This window comes from Rhipicephalus microplus, chromosome 2 (assembly GCF_043290135.1).
Source record: "Rhipicephalus microplus isolate Deutch F79 chromosome 2, USDA_Rmic, whole genome shotgun sequence".
Lineage (NCBI taxonomy): Eukaryota > Metazoa > Arthropoda > Arachnida > Ixodida > Ixodidae > Rhipicephalus > Rhipicephalus microplus.
The window spans coordinates 30305141-30322526 of record NC_134701.1 but is presented as its reverse complement, the minus strand read 5'-3'; the positions used below and the strand labels follow the sequence as shown (position 1 = coordinate 30322526).

Sequence of the window (17386 nt, the reverse complement as noted above, 5' to 3'; positions counted from 1 at the left end):
TTTACTTCTCGTGAAAGGTCGAGATTTCGCGTGACAGCCACCGGGAATGTACGCAACGGCCTAGCGTACGGAATGCACGAGAAGGAGGAAGAGTGCGCATGCGCTGAACCTAAAAGAGATGCGTGCGTTTGCGCACGCAGGGGATGCTCACACTAGATCTCAGCTCTTACGTTGAGCCCGCTACGACCGTTGTGTACCTTACAGGCGGCTCTCGTGAAATCTCGAACAGCCAAGACCAAAACAAACAAGTTGGCTGCGACCGACAACACTATGGTGGTCGTCGCGGCAGCGACCGACGTCCATGAGAATTTGGGTGAATTTGGAACTTGAAGCCAACAAGTGAACAGGTGCAGTGGATTGGGATCTCTGCTAAGCTGTAACACAACGTTGGACGACTAGACAACTTCATTTACGACGAAGCAGGAATGAGATGGTGCACACTAAACAAAAATGACCTGAAATAACCTCAAAAGCTGGTTAAACCATTTGTCCTCTAGCGCACTACCTTTCCTGGTTTTTTTTTACCACCTACTACCGAGGTCAAAATTTACTCTCGTGCTAACTGAGTTTTTGAACGTAGGGAGAGTAGTAAGTATTTACCCCAGTGAGGTTTTCAGCGAGTATAGAGAGAGTAAATTTTTACTACCTTCACAAGGTTTTTGAGGTGATTACTTGGAGTTATTTTTGGTGGTAAAAAATAAAAAGACGGGTGCATTCGCCCAGAGTCGACAAATTTACTGAGTAGCAGAATTGATTGAACTTATTGAACGGCAGAATTGGTGACACATACATTCACATACAGACAAACACGCACACACAACAAATGCAGAATAATACACCACTAGCACAGACTGCACGCGTTGCTTGACTACACTTCGACAATCCGGTATATATATATAGGCACGACTTTTTGACCGGTTATGTAGTACCGGTAAGATAGCTCTTTTTTTGCATCGATTAACAACAACGCTTGAAGGTGCAAGCGTAAGCTTCAGGTGGACTGCAGTGCACTAAATGTCACACCAACCTTTTATTATAAATCTACACGGTCTCACCTTTTTGATTATCCAATAATTGCTTGGCACACCGGGCTCTTTGCCCCACGCGTGTTAGAACTGCTGATGCACAAGTCCATAAAATATACCTAAGTACGCACAAAGCATGGTAGCTCAATGATTTTCATTCAGCGACGGTGCACAAACACAGTAGCAGCACGTTTTCATCACAACGGGCGTAGAAGAGCGGTCCACGCCAGCATACAAGCTGCTTACCGACGGTGTTCTAGGCCTTTTTGAGGAGCACGGCTATCTGATAAAACACATCTGGCGATCCCAGAACACATATCTTGTGCGAATTTCGTCGTCATTTCAGACACAAATGAACACGTCACCACTATCTTACGGGGACGGGGCGGTGTATGCATACTTCCAACGAAAGACCACCGTCCAGGTTTTCTTCATGCTCACCGGCAGCCGCTTACTGGTTCCGTCTGCCTCGTATCGGCTTCGCGCTACATGTTTGACAACAGTTGGTGCATGAGATGGGCAATTCGGGCAGCACATTACTCACGCAGTATCGCCTACTGTGGAACAAAAGATATGTGATGCTTCTTTCACCTGCCCCGGCAACACACTCCCACTGGTCACTGGTGGCCACGGCTCGGTGCCGATGACAGAGTGAAGCATTTTGCTTATTGCTTCTCCAGCAGGCAAGCACGGACGATGACACCAGATTGATTTTGTTAACACTGGCAGATCTTCGCGATTCGGCTCGGAAGCGAGATATCCGCGACGTGCAGGTTCGGAGGCGCTCGGAAGAGCACGGTCACTCGATGATGTAGGAAACACGTGAGATCCATCAGCCCAACCAGACACACAGATACCGAGCTTCTTTCACTGTCTGTCTCCAAGGCCACCGCCGAGCAAAAGCAACAATTTGCGAAAATATGCAGGACAGCTTTCCACAGCAGGTTTTCTTTCTTTTTTTTTCTCTTTTGAGAGCCCCCCCTTCCCCCCCCCCCCGTCTTTTTTTTTTCGTTCAAGAAATGCTGTTCTCGGTTGTCGTGCTTATGCTGCCCCCCGTTCCAGTAAAAGTGCGCTGACTCGAGGTCAGCCCAGAGGCACGGCGATGCAAAAAAAAACAAAAAAAAAACATCTGTGGGCTTCGCGTACCTTCAGTATTCGCTGAGAGCGTCACAAGGGGGGTATGGCGCAAAAGCCGCCGAAGCAGCTGCACCTTGCAGTCACGTGGTAATAAACTCTGAAACGCAGGTTAAAAATCACGTGATAGAAAACTCCCTAAGTGGTAAAACTGGATTTTGACATCCTTTTACTGCTTGCCTGAGAGGTGGTGGTAAAACTATATCATGTACCATCTTTTACTCTTACGCGAGGTACTAATTTTAAACCCGAGAGAGTTTTCAGAGGTCATGAGCCGGAAAAACCCCAAACTCGAATAGTTTTTGCTTACAGTGTGAAGGGAAGCACGGCGACGGATTTGTGGGTAATGTACGGGGCATTGTGTGCGTGTTCCCTTTGAATGGTGGTGATTGCGTCGTGTGTCTAACCAGAAAACGCCTGAATGGTCACCTGCAAAAGCATTCCAAGTGTTCGAAAGTAACGGTAAGTTCTGTTCATGCATTTAGCGTGCATATGAATTGATTGTCCGTGTTTTTTTTTCAGTTTTTTCATTTTATTGAGGTTGTTAAGACTACATTTCAAGAAATGCACAACACTGATTAGACCCATAGCATTAGGCTAGTAGGGGGTCTAACGGGAGAAAGTATACTAGCAGAATACAATTTGTATTAAAAAAAATCAGAACATCAAAAAACGTTGATTTTTCAAAAAACAAACAAAAATACAAAAAGATATTGTGATTTAGGGTGACGTAGATGCTTGAGAGAACGTAGAGAAATGTATAAAGAACACATTGTTGCACTTTGTTCATAAATAATGAAATAATCAAGTACAGACAAAACGTGAAACTATGTGTAAAGCTTAGTACATGGTCAATACTATTCTTCTACTTGTTGCGAATATATTTTGAGTGCGCTCGAGAAAGCCCTAGAATCTTTAATCTGTAGTGGTACGTTATTCCGCACTTTAGCTCCTACGATCTGTAGTAAGCGTTCACCACACACGTTTTTAGTAGGTGGAAGATTAAAATTCCGCATTGTCATGCATCAAGTGACGCGGGACGAGGAAGGAAAGATAGATGCATCGAAATGTACGCTGTGTGGAATAACATTACTGATGGTGACTGCGGTTTTATGCTGCCGTAAGTAATCAAAAGATAGAATTTCGAACTTGTGAAACAAAGACGCGCTGGGTTCACTATATGCCGCATAATCTATTATTCTAAGTGCACGCTTTTGTAATAATCCGATAGGATCAAGATAAGTTTCAAAGGTTCATCCCCATGAGTGTAAGCAGTAATTGATTGATATGTGGAGTTTAACGTCCCAAAACCACTATACGATTATGAGAGGCGCCGTAGTGGAGGGCTCCGGAAATTTAGACCACCTGGGGTTCTTTAACGTGCACTCAAATCTGAGCACACGGGCCTAACTACAACATTTCCGCCTCCATCGGAAATGCAGCCGCCGCAGCCGGGATTCGAACCCGCGCCCTGCGGGTCAGCAGCCGAGTACCTTAGCCACTAGACGACCGCGGCGGGGCATGATAGATGACTATGAACAAACAAAAAATAAAGGACTCTGAGAATATTTCTGCTAAAATAATTTCTAGCAGCCAGTAGCATACAGCATGCAGATGCTAGCGTAGTACAAACAGAATTAATTTGTTTTTTTCCAGTGTAATTGGCTGTCGAACACTACACCGAGATATTTAAATTTTTTTACATGTTCAAGTTGACAGTTGTTCATTGTACGTCGAAACGACTCACAGTTTACATTTCGGTAACGGGAGTGAAAAATGGTGTATTTGGTTTTCTTTGCATTGAGTGGTCATTTGTTCACTGTAACCCACTTACAAATATTTTCTAGTTCTTCATTAGCTCTACATTCTAGATCGACTATGTTATCGGCGGTAACTATTACTACTAAAGCTGCGTCATCAGCGTACATTAGCAACTCGGCCGATTTGAGTAATGTTATGCCTGCGAGTCCACATCGCACGTCCATGCCTCGGAAAAAGGCAATCTGTGTCAAGGCCAGCACGCGAGCCCGCCTGACGCGAACAACACAACGGCGTCTTCACGCGGCGGTGCCTTTCTGCCGCGCACGCACAGTGAGTCACCTCAGCCAGCGAGCCCGTCGAAGCAGTCGGCGCCTTCCTGTCTGGCGAGTCTGACGCGATGCGTGGCCACGTCACTCGTCCTTGGCTGCAGCCACGTGCAGCGCAGCGGCTCCGGATTCGATGAGAATGACGCGGCCCAGCGGCGACCCCATTGGAAGATTCTGACCTCACAGCCAGTGGCCCTTCTGATTGGACATTTGGTTACTCAAAGAATCCTCCCGGTTCATATAAAAAAAAGCCCTGCGGCGCGTCGCGAGCAGTAGACCTATGTGTTCGGGAGGAGAGCTCGGCTCTTCGGGTCTCTAAGCTGTCGGCCGCAGTGCTGAATTCGTAACGCCTCTGTATATATGCTGTACATAAACCTTGTGTAACTCACCGTCGTCTCGTCCGCTGTCTATCAGCTCTGCGCAGAAACAGTCGCGAGCTGAGAAACCTACGCTACCAAACGGCTGGTGACCGTGTCGGCGGATATCGGAGCAGTGGCGCCTTCGGTACCGTGTTGGCGTCGCCGTCTTTCGTAACAGTATGCATGAGAAATCACTTACGTATAGTGTGAATAACAGTGGCCCCAGGACCAACCCCTGAGGTACCCCTGTCTTTATGTTTAATAATAATGACGTAAGATCTTGCATGTTGACAATTTGATGACGTCCATCAGTGTAGTTAGAAAAGAGGCTAAAAACTGTGCCGCGGGTCCGTGTTCTACGAAGCTCAGGTGAGTTCTAAGCACTAGCGTGGCTCCGTGGTAGAATACGGGGCTGGCACGCATCGGACCCTGGTTTAAATCCGATTGTGTCATTGGTGTTTTTATTAAGTGAGTTTTTCTCGTTTGATACTGGTTACAGACACCAGCGGTGGCGGCGTACAACTACTGCACCGCGCGTCACCAGTGTTCTGATCTCATAACATTTTTCGCAGTAAAACAAATAGAATTCATCATCTCGCTCATGGCTTGTAGTCGCCATTAAATACAGGTAAAGTCCCCTCGCGACTCCCCTGGTTTTGTAGCCTTGCGGCTACCGTAGCGCAGAAGCCTGCGCAGCGTCCGTGTCGTCACTGGTGCGCCCGGCGTGACCCGGCCACTTGCTGCTACATGCTTCCGATAAGGGACAGCGCCACCGCAGTTTCACCGGAAGCTCACGTCACCACTGGTGACTATAAAAACCGAGCTGCGAAGCTCGACTTCGTTTTCATTTCTCTAACCATTCGAGCGCAGAACGCAGCGTTGGTACGCTTGCCCGGCTGCTGCTGCCACGTCAATAAACGTCGTTGTGTTCCATGGTAGGATGAGTCTTTCTGTCGACAGAGCATCCCACAGCCATTTGGCTAAGCGCGATTTTTATCCAAGTTGTAGCACCTTGAATCCACGGCTTCTTCTTGTCGGTCACTGAAAATAAACATGCGATGTGTGTTTTTTGCAACGCCACTACGCCTTTTCCTGAAATAGCATAGTGACGTAGCGTCATATACCTGCTCTGAAGTGTTTATAAAGCAATTAATCGCAGTATATCTAGGGCAGCAATCTAGGCTCTCAAGTGCTCACATGCAAACTGCTCGCGAGGTGCTGCTCAGGACATGAACGCCCGCCAAACTGACGTGCGAACAGCTTAAACGTTCGTCGTTTTGGAGTGGATGAAGAAGTACGATGGTTCAAGAATAATCATAAAAGAACTTGAAAGGAATGACATCACCCATTTTAGCATCATGTGAGCTACAGGACGGAACTTGTAATGACAGGTGGGAACGCGCGCCTGGCATGCTGTGCTCGTTCGTACGGGATGGCGTTTTTTGTAGTATTCATTAAGATTTTTCACTGCTCTGTGAAGCTCATAAAAGTGCAACGTATCTTTCGATACCTCTTCGTTGCAGTGCTGTTATGCTTTCGGATGTGCAAGTGAATGGACGCTAGCTTCTAAGCCTATCTTCTACTTGAGTATGTGAAGTATGCCCACCATGTATGGCAGTGAGGCAGCGGCGGGTCAAATGCGCCGCAATAAACGACGGGTGTGCGAGGAGCGCTTGAGCATCGCTGTCTCAACCGCCGTAGTCCGCATCGTCCCGGTCACGCAGCGGGAAATTGATCTCCTGTAGACACTTCTGAAGCTATCAATCCGGCTATACGAGTTGAGAGTGCCCGTTCGTGTTTCTTCATTATGTGGTCGAGTATTTAACGTGCAGCAAAAAAGACAAAGGGGAAACACAAAACAAAGACGATTCGGTCAGTGCTGCATAACTGCGACGTTACGGCACAGCTTCTTAACGAGAAAGCATAGACGAGGTTTTAAGTATGAATACACTTTATAAGCGACCCCAAACCATCCACCGCCGTCGGCGGCGTCCGCAGTCTTCTCTCTATCTTTAAAAGAAAGAGGACTTGGCGGGCCGCAGCGCGATGCTCTACCGAATAAGCCACGGACGCGACGCTGATGTCGGTGTCAGTAACGCGCCTTATACCCCCTCCCCCTTCGCTCGCTCTCCGCTCTCCTGGCTCGCTGCAGCTGCGCGCGCACCCCTCTCTCTCGCGCGCCCGCCTTCTCTCCCAGTCTCCTGTCGAGAGTGGGTCGTGAGGAAGAGTAAAGTTAAAATCCGTTGGCATTCGTCAGTGAGTTGACGTAAACTCCCCCGTGTGATCAAATTGCGATTCCCAGCAACCATTACACTATAAAGGCACCATAGTGTGATTAACAAATATAATAGTGCGAATTAATAAGTACCCCTCATAGCATCACCCCGTGTATTCGCACTTAATAGTGCATTCAGACGACGGACCAAATCCCGATGTGGCGGGACGGACGGCGCGTCACGTGACCTCACATCAGCGATTTCCCTCGTCCGCGACTCGTCCGCGCGGCTCGCGGACGAATGAACCCAACCTGTTTCTCACATCGGGATTCTGGCGGGAGAAAGCCGATACTTCAGCGGATTAGCTCGGGGTTTCTGGCAACCAGTACACTTTTCGTCTGCTCGCGGCATGTCCTTCATGGCTCGCGGACAGCTAGCTGCATGACTGGTCGGCATAACCTACGCTTGAGCATGGTTTACTTAGTTTCCAGGGGCTTTGTTCTCAGGTGATTAAATATGCAGAAATCACTTTCGGTGGTTCGGGAAATGTCGCCGCCGTCGTTTGACATGCGAGATTCTTAGCCGTCATGATGGTGAAATATTCTAATTTCTGCAACCGGCGACGTGCCGCTTCTAAAAAAGGATGGGTGACGCGTTCAGAAGTTCTACAAGTAGGGAACAGTGTAGTTGAAAGAACATTCTGCCAGCAAACTCCCTTTTCTCCTGACAGAATAACACTCCTCGTTCATTTGTCACAACGCGACAGTCATCGCAGTCAAGCGTCGCTTCTTGCGGGCATCCATGTTGAATACTCTAAAACCGGCCTGCTTTCAGCGGGCGCAGGTGAGTGACGAACCTGCTGTCGAGGGTAATCTGGCTGTTTTCTCCTAGGACACCGTCCGTCGTGTGGATGCGCCTGCAGGCGGATCATCCGCTGATTAGCCGTCCGCGTCCACGACAAATCCGGATTCGGTCCGTCGTCTGAATGCACCATAATGGTGCATTCAGACGACGGATCGAATCCCGATGTGGCGGGACGGACGGCGCGTCACGTGACCTCACATCAACGATTCCCCTCGTCCGCCACTCGTCCGCGCGGCTCGCGGACGGATGAACCCAACCTGTTTCTCACATCGGGATTCTGGCGGGGGAGAGCCGGTACTTCAGCGGAATAGCTTGGGGTCGGTGGCAACCAGTACACTTTTCGTCTGCTCGCGGCATGTCCTCCATGGCTCGCGGACAGCTGCATGACTGGTCGGCATCATCTACGCTTGAGCATTGTTTACTTAGTTTCCGGAGACTTTGTTCTCAGGTGATTAAATATGCAGAAATCACTTTTGGTGGTTCGGGAAATGTCGCCGCCGTCGCTCAACACGCGAGATTAATCTTAGCCGTCATGGTGGTGAAATATTCTAACTTTTGCAACCGGCGACGTGCCGCTTCTAAAGAAAGGCGGGAGACACGTTTAGAAGTTCTACAAGCGGGGAATAATGTAGTTGAAAGAATATCCTGCTAGCAACTCCCTTTTCTCCTGAAAGAATAACACTACTCGTTCATTTGTCACAACACGACAGACATCGCAGCCAAGCTTCACTTCTTGCGGGCATCCATGTTGAATACTCTCAAACCGGTCTGCTGCCAGCGGGCGCAGGTGAGCGCCGAATCTGCTGTCGAGGGTAATCCGGCTGTTTTCCCCTAGGACACCGTCCGTCGTGTGGATGCGCCTGCAGGCGGACCATCCGCGGATTAGCTGTCCGCGTCCAAAACAAATCCGGATTCGGTCCGTCGTCTGAATGCACCATAACCATGTTCACCCTCGGGGAAATGCTTGGGAGTTTTTTCTGTAAATGCAATATCCTTGCAGGCACGACCACTTGCGATGTTGGACTTGGACTCAGAAATCCGGATCCCCGAATGGTATTCACCATATTGCTGTTACGCAATAGATGAACTGCACAAGAACTGCTGACACTAATAGCACAAGCGGAGGGCTGCGCATTTGGAACTCTCGTCGTCTAAGGTATTCTATATGGGAACTACAGTGTGATTGCCCAACATTTAGCGCAGCATTGTTGCGCTAAATTAGCCGCGCGAAATAGCACGTGTTAATATGTCGCAAGACACAATGTACAAATGATTGTACAAGTGACTACAGAAAACGTTATACGCTTCTTCCTCCACATCAGATGGCTTGAAACCGGTACGAATGCATACCTGTGTATGATGATGCCCTTTTTTGTCACTGAGCCAAAACATTCCACTGAGCTAAAAGACCGCATCGTTGGCAACAGCGTGTAACAAGCATGAGTGCGCAATTAAGTTCATGCTTGTGAAATTTATGATTCTGCAGGCAACCCCCGAAAGCTTCTTTATACTGTTGGAAATCACGTCGACTTGCTTCGAAGAGGTTAAAAATGTTATAAACACGACGAGCAGGTTGCTCATATTGGTTGATAGAGCGCACACCAGACGACGACAAGAAAGAAGAAACAGAGGACAGGCGCTGACTAACAGCTAAAATTTATTGGGAAAAAGAAGCGTAAACATAGCTGACGCAGAACATACCAAAAAGACAAAAAAGTCACAGCTTTGCCACAAAGCCGAAGCAATGAGTGCGATAGCAACCAATTGGGATTTCACGCGAAGAATATCAAGGAGATCAATACGTGCCCTGCGTTGCCGATGCACAGAGGACGCACGAGGCTTGGTCACAGGTACAGATGAAGGCGAATAGGTGTCTCAGTTGTTCCTTTGCTGTGTATGAAAAACGCGTCCTATTCGCAAACGGAAACTTGGCCATTGTGCCATTGTGTACCGGGTAACTACAACAGAGTCATTCGCGTGAAAGCTCGAGGCGTAAGGTTCTCTCCACCGTGAGATAAGCGCGCGCACACGCCCACCCCACCCCTTCTTCCCAGCTCCACCGGGCAAGGTACGTGTGGAAGATGAACGCATTAGCGCGCGCACTTTGAAGAACTAGCGAAAGAAATCGAAAGCCTTTACGCAATAAAATCTAGTGAAATAAATACATGAGTATAATAAGGTGCAGGTGCAGTAAAGATAAATTAGGTCTGCGTCAGTGAGTGAAATTGACCACTTTACCTTCTAATGGGGAAGGTTTGAATAAATGGACTAGCTACCTTATTTTTACGATACTATTGTGTCGCAGAAAAAGGGCGCGCAGGCGCTTTTGGGACAATGAGCGGCGAAGGTTCTTATTCTTGGACCTCTCTCGTGTGTTCCGTATCAACGAAAATGAACGCATACCAACTCGCTCCAGCTCCATCCTAAAACAGTTCGGGAAAGCCGGACGTCGTCAATCGCTGGACTTGGTGAGAGGCAAGCTAGACGACGGTTTGCTTTCCCGAACTGGTTTAGCGTATTTTATCCTATGCGATTGGCGGCGATTTTCGACTACTACCCCAGTCATGTGACTAAGGGGTGGAACTTGCGGTGATACCTCATCTACACAGCGTGCCCCACCGCACCAAGAAAGTTAGCCGCACGCGACATCAAGTCGTTTATTCGGCACCCATGAAACTGTTCGATGTGAACCCAAGCTCCGCAAATGAGTGAATAATGCCAGCGCCAAAGTCTATCTGAATAGGTCGCGAAAGTCGGAACGAAAAGTGGTTTTAAACACATTGCATCAACAACCGCGTGACGACTGAAGCGCGACTAGGTGAGGGGGGACAAATAGTGAAAACAAAAAAATAACTAAACGTTTATTTTCAATAGTTTTATTTTAAATTAATTGTTACAGTAAAGTTGTAGATTACTTTACTACAGCTTTGGTGTGCGAGCGCCTTTTTTTTCGTTGGGTTTCAGAAACAGCGGGCACATGCAGGCAGTCTAGAAACAAGGGCCTACGTATTTGGGGACGTATCCAGGCAATATCTGGTTGGTCTACTGTGGCAATATGCTATCAGAGCTTGTGTCGGCATGCTGTTTGGTTCGGCGCATTAGAAGATCAACGAGGCATCGCTCACTTTTCCGTGCTGGTTTCTTACGTACCTACAGCAGTTTACCTATTTTAAAGACAATAGTCTTCTTGGGGACCTTCGACGCAAAAATTTTGGTCGGTCTGTCTGTACATTTGTCTGTTTGTCTACTCTTAACAGCATCGGGTATTTGAAACGGCCGACCCATCCGCAGCGCCCACCTATGTTGCTCAAGCTTCAGCGTGCAATTGTCAATTAAAAAAGCAATTACTGCGCGTGCCTGGGGCACCATAACAACACGTATATATTCTGCACGTGCGCCTTTTACTAGAAAAGGCATACATAAGTAACTTTAAGGACCGTAGCGCTTATCACGCTGCGCTGACCATTCAACGCTTGCGCGGAAAGGCGAGTGTTTCCAACGCTTCGCTAAAACAAGACGGTGGTGGCACCTACCCGTCTCCTTGCGTTCTACACCTTATCACCTCTAAGGTGGGTGCGCACACCCATCTCAGAGCCACGCACTTTGTTTAAAAAAAAAAAAAACTGCCAGATGGTGCTCATGTCTCACGTGTGACGTGACTTGATGTGCTCGTTTGCCTCCGCTGCACGTTCGAAGCACTCTAACGCAGCGCCTCTAAAATACCATTCACTGATTTTCTTAGATAGAACATCAAATAAATGTTTTGTTCACTCTCTCCACACGCATGCAAGACTATCGTCTTTCGACGACATGTGCAGATTAAATGCAAATACAGGGCCAATTTTTTGTGGGCATTTCATCACCCAACTAGCTCACAGAATATGTAGATAGCCTCTCCTCTGACTGCAGCTTTAGCTGGCGCACGGTCGACGTGCCCTCGCATTTGGTGACAGTAAACGCGACAGGCTAAGCTACAAGACGCTGTAGTTTACGGCTGCCAAAGTTATATTTTCGAAACTGCTGTCTCGCTGCAATAATCTTTAACGACAGGGCAACGTGAGTTTACGAACTAATATGCTAACGTGCTCGTGAACAGTTGTCTCGCAATTGCCTCTGCGAAGTTTTTGTGCATATTGCAAGTACATCATTTGGCCAATAAAACAACTTTGCTTCCTAGATGTTTCTTGTTTTTGTTTGTTTTCTCTTTTGCATGCAATTAGCGAGACACAATTGAGGCGCAATAAAATCGCGTAATTGTAAAGGCACGTAGGAGGCTAACAAATAAGAACAATTTCAATTTCGCGCGATGTAGGGCAAATGCTCATCGCTAGCGCTTCCGGTTGTGGAGTCATACTTAATTTATTTATTTTTTATGTTAGTTGTTTCCTTTTCACGTAGATGGCGATGGTGGCAACGAGCCGCTGACTACTAGATGCATGGGCGTCTATAGAAGTTACGCTACCAGTTTACATATACCTTGCCGGCCCTGCAAGTGAGGAGTGCATGAAGGGACATTTTACCTGCTTCATTCCGTGCAAGAAGGGTGTTATCGAGGTTCCCACATCCTGTTGCAGTATCTGCACTAGACAGACGCCATGTGAACTTTCGAGAACATTCCGACAACATTATAAATGAAAGAGGTAGCGATTCGGAAATACATTGTGCCGAGTGTGGATGTGCCCCAAACTTTCGCCAGGCGCACATTGTGCGCCGATAGCGTGATAACCGCGCCCACGAAATATCGCATATATGAAGCTTTCACCATCACGTTGCAGGTAACTCATGCATCAGCTCCCATCAATCACACTTACTGGCAATCTGTGACGGCTTGTGCGCATGCAATGCGGCGTTTTTCTTTTGGACTGCAAGAATGAACTCGGTTGCTGTTAAGCAGCGCTAGTCCTGTTTCATAATTCTCGCACACGTTAACTCCACGCTTTTTTTTTCTTATGGATGCTTTTCATCGAGCTTAGTCGCATCAATGCAGCATGGACTCCCACGCCCAGTTTTGGTTAAATGTTGGCTGTATCTATAAAACCAGACGGAAAATGTCCGGTTTCCTGGCTTAATGCAGAACATCAAGCGGGACTTGATTAAGAGTGTAGATGCATACGAGCGGTGACCACACTGATGACAACTCCAAATCAGAGCACCCGCGAAGAGAAATACTTGCTGACATTTCTTCGCTACCATAATCTATTTACTATTCGCATAGGAACGAATCATATTTACAGTAGACTCTAACTTATGCGAACCTTTTTATGCTTGTGAACATGTAAACGTCATGAGTGCATCATCTATGTCTCCTCGGTTGTATCTGCCATCCCTTGGTATTCATTGTGTTGTTCTAACTAATGTTCTTTGCATAGAAGAGCCGAAGCGACCTACGAACCTGGAAGAAAATTAGCAATAACTAAAAAGGCAGTGGATGTTGGTAATGTTGCAATAATAAAAAAAATATAGCTATGTCGTTGACGAAGCATGAAAAACGCTTCACAACATAAAATTCTTCTTTTCCTTTTGATGCGCTTAAAAACAATGACCATTCTAGAGCTCCAGAAAAAACATCGCCTACAAGTAATCCCTAAAATGTCACGAATAATTATAAAAGGTTATAATAAGTGCAGAATTCGTGAAGAAAATGACAAAGCGGATGGACGTTGTGCTTTTGTCGTTGTGTTAAATGCATGATTTTCAAGTTGATAGTTAAATTATCAAGAACAAGAAAAGAAATGGTTGAATTTGTGCATACATCATGTGTGCATAGGCTGACGGGCGTTTCCACACAAGCACTGAATTTTTCTATGAAGGATTAAGCGGTGGCAGCGCAATTGAAATGAACCAGTGAAGTTTTCACGACAGCTACAAAAAATGGAAGCAGTGGGAATGTTGTTAACATGAATGCTCACACCTTCCTAATGGGTATTCCAATGTCCTATCCTTAATGCAACAAAAAAGATTAAAGACGTAATTTTCGGGCTCGTGGACGCCAATTGAAACTACGGCGAATCACAAATCGTGCGCCGCTTATTCGCGAGTGGTGGCGTCGCGTGGCCGTACGTGGAGAGTAATGAGCGGGTCTTACGGTGCGGCCTGATGTTGTCCCCCGCTGCGGTTGGAGGGTCTGGGCGCATCCCCCGGGTTGCCCAAGGTGCTGATGCGGATCATGGCTGCGCATGGCGGCCGTCGGCCGCCGCCAGCGACGGTCTGCGCTTATCCAGCCGGTGCTCCTTCGCTCGGCGCTACTCCAGCGCCGCCAACTACGCACGCACCTTTGGCACAGGGCCCGAGCGCCGGCCATCGGTAGGTGCGATGGGCGCGCCATCTGACAGCCGTTAAAGCTGAGCTCCGCCTGAGACCCCGCCCAGCTTCTTGAGCCATCAATTGCTCCTTTTTGTAGTGATTGTGCACGATTTTGCGTGTCCACATGTGAGTGGGTACGCCTTGGCCCGTTGAACGGCTGCGATGGTTCTCCTCTGTCGGGCACCTGTGACAGTAACATCTCCACAGACCAGCTGCTCTCGCAACATACTCATTTTATGTGCGCCATGAATGGCCTCCGTCTGAACTGCAACTTTCAGCAGCTCCCCACATGTGTCGCCTCGGTCTACAACGCTGTACTCCTCTTGAAACAGAATGCTTGGCCAGGCGACACCTCGGCCATGCGAAAGACCGCATCGCACACAAAGTCATTGTGCTTTTTCACTTTCGTCACAGCTGAACAAGAAAAGTGGCTAGTGCTCGGGAGTGAACCAAGATTTAAAGGCTAATGCAGAGATCTTGCGCAGCGTATACGTGCAGCGTCCATAGGTAATGACGCCATACGTAAAGCTGCAAACTTAAACAGCTGCTGTGGCAGCACAAATAATTAAAGTAAAAGAGACGACTAAAGTGGATGCATCGACGCTTTGGTACGGCATCTAGGAAATAAAAGAGCGTCAAACGATGGACTGTTGTTATTTGTTTGCCCCTTTTTTTCTTGTGTTCTGTCTTTAGCACTGCTTCGTTTCCAAAAAGGAACAGAAAAATCTGGTTTTGACATTTTGAAGTAACCCTCATGACGCAAACGAAATAAAAAAAAAACTTCTAGCGTCTTACAACAGAGCTAACGGCTATTAATAATCTTCCCTCCGCGAGTTGTATACAAAACATTAATGAAGTTGGAAAACTCTGAAGACACCCATAACTGAATCTCTATCGAGCGACAAGACTCGCAGCAAGCTGGCACACACAGTCAACCACTGTGTTTTAAAGCAGGCATTTCGATTTCAAGTACTCCAGTCATTCAAACCTAAAATGTTTTAATTTTACTCTAGTTTCTCGAGGGCGGCGCACGCAGTGTTCATTACAACGGTCAGATATGCATGACTTTCCGCACTCACTTTAGGTGGTTCACATGTTAATTCACTTCCAGATCTGCCGTTCTTGCGGCATCACGAAAACAAGCCGTTTGAATCCATCAAGGTTGCAATCTCTGATTAACTTTGATACATATTTTGGTGCTTTGTCCAAGGGAGTAAAAATTAGTTCAGAGTGTAGCTCTTGTCCTCGTGTCTTTTTCATCACCGCCTTTCTTCTTTTTCGTTGCACCGTTTCATAACCATGACCCCTCCAACGTAACGTTTTTGTTAGATTATAACCACATTATTATTAGCGCGCATGCTCGTTTCTCAGAAACTCCACTTTTGTAGCTGTTGTCGCTACAATGTGCAGACACTTAGAGCTACTCTAGCTCGAGCAGATCAGGGGCTAATGGTTGCAGATACCAATCTGGAATGTCGACCTCAGAGGTCATCGTGGAGGAAGAGTTCGGTGGCAGGTGGGTTCTACCCCTTACCCAATATTCACAAAGAAAACAATACTGGTAGACCGATTGTGTCTGGTATAGTTACGATGACTGGAAACCTCTCACGCTCCGTTGACACCTTCATTTCTTCCATTCCTGTCGCACTTACTTCGTAAATAAAGACACAAATCATTTATTATTTGATGTCATTGATTTAGACAATCCTGATTAGTTTTTTGTGATACTCGATTTTTCTTCAATGAGTCTGACTTTCACAAAGCATTGACCCCTTTACATTCACTACGCTTCTTATATTAATTCTTGAACAAAACAATTATGAATTCAATGGACAACACTTCGTTCAAGTTAGCGGCACTTTTATGGGCACACCAATCGGCCCGTGTTTTGCAAATATTTTTATAGACCTTCTAGAACGCGATTTTTTGCAAGTATTCTTATTACAAGTGTTTTTTCACGATGACATTTCTTAAATACAGCATCATCGTGAATCCCAGCTTCTTTCTTTTATCAATGATTTCAAAGTGCATTGGTCACCCAAACATATCGTTCTCGCACTCGTACTTGGACACCACTGCCAACTTTCTTGACTTCACAGACATGCCTTGCAAACAAAAACTGACGACTAAACTATACAGGAAACCAACCGATACATATCAGTATTTTTATTTTCATAGTAGTCATTCGTTACACTGAGAAACCAGTAGTCCATATAGTAAGGTCAGTCGATTTAAACGCACCTGCTCTGATAACAATAAATTAGCTCGGAAGTACGAACACCTACAAAGTGCACTTAGGCAGGGATAGCCGATGGGAATCATAAACGATGCTCTACGCTCTCCAGAGCCTCTATCATCTACGGAAGTAGGCAGCATCTATACACTACGGCAGTAGGCAGCAAAGAGCGACGGCGCGAGCCCTATGACCGCAGCGCGTTCTAAGGCACGCGAGTGCCACAAAACCGGCCCAGCATTCGGAAATGTCACAACATGCGAACCACGTTATCAAACCGGCGACGCTAGTACGAAACGCTGCAGCTCAGGCCAGCGCACCTTCAGTTATCATGACTGACACGGGCGAAACTGAGGCGAAAAAAGATTGCGTCGGCGACGATAGGACTGATCTATGACTTAAGTGAAGAGGAAATCGACTGTGATGACACACCATTCACTTTCGTGGTATACAAGAAAAAACGACAGGAGGGTATTCCAGTGGTCTTTCAACCATCACAAAAAAACGACAACTTCTGGCCCGTGAATCCAAACCGTGCTGCGTCAGATATTGTCTCAATGGCCAAAGAAAAATTCAGTCGTTCCGAGTGAACAGAGATGGGAGCTTTTCTGTAAGCGTTTCTTTGGTTTTGTCGGCCCAGCATCTTCTATCGATGAGTGAAGAGGCTGGATTGGGAGTCAAGCCTTATATTCTAGCACCTTATACGCGAAATGTTGGCAAGATACGCCATGTTCCACTTGAATACACCGAGGAGCAACTGGTTGACTTCCTGAAAGATTTTGTTGTGACATCTGCCTGCCGTTAGACACGCTTCAAATGACGAGAAGATGGTGCAATTGAATCTCACCCTCTCAGAGCTGTTATACTGACTTTCAGAGAAAACAGGCCAATGCCAGAAAGGGTACATTTGAGCTTCACAAGTTTATTTATTTTTTTATTTATTTGAATACTTTCCATGCCCGAAGGCTTTACAGAAAGGAGTGGGGGTTATACAACAAAAAGTAAGTGAAATGTTACAATTGCTGCAAAATGGAGAGTTTGAAGTTTGCAGGGTCGATAAGGGATGCGGTGGCAGCGGAAAGGCAGTTCCAGTCTGCTTGTTCTGGGAATGAAGGAATCACTGTAGTGGTTTGTTCGGCAAAATGGCACACCTACTTCAAAGCAA

General features: G+C 46.9%; 1 protein-coding gene across 3 annotated transcripts in view; it reads right to left on the bottom strand.

The window, feature by feature from the left end:
• Nucleotides 1-17386, bottom strand: part of Sh (Potassium voltage-gated channel protein Shaker) — a 535670-nt gene that overhangs the window by 141881 nt on the left and 376403 nt on the right. Inside the window, exon 1 of one of the 3 annotated variants that reach the window (XM_075886344.1) lies at nucleotides 13771-13936. The exons of the other annotated variants lie outside the window; for them this stretch is intronic. Coding sequence (XP_075742459.1) covers nucleotides 13771-13853 — 83 coding nt within the window. The 5' untranslated portion in view covers nucleotides 13854-13936. Of the gene's footprint in view, nucleotides 1-13770; nucleotides 13937-17386 lie in introns of those variants that run through there. 3 annotated transcript variants of the gene reach the window in all.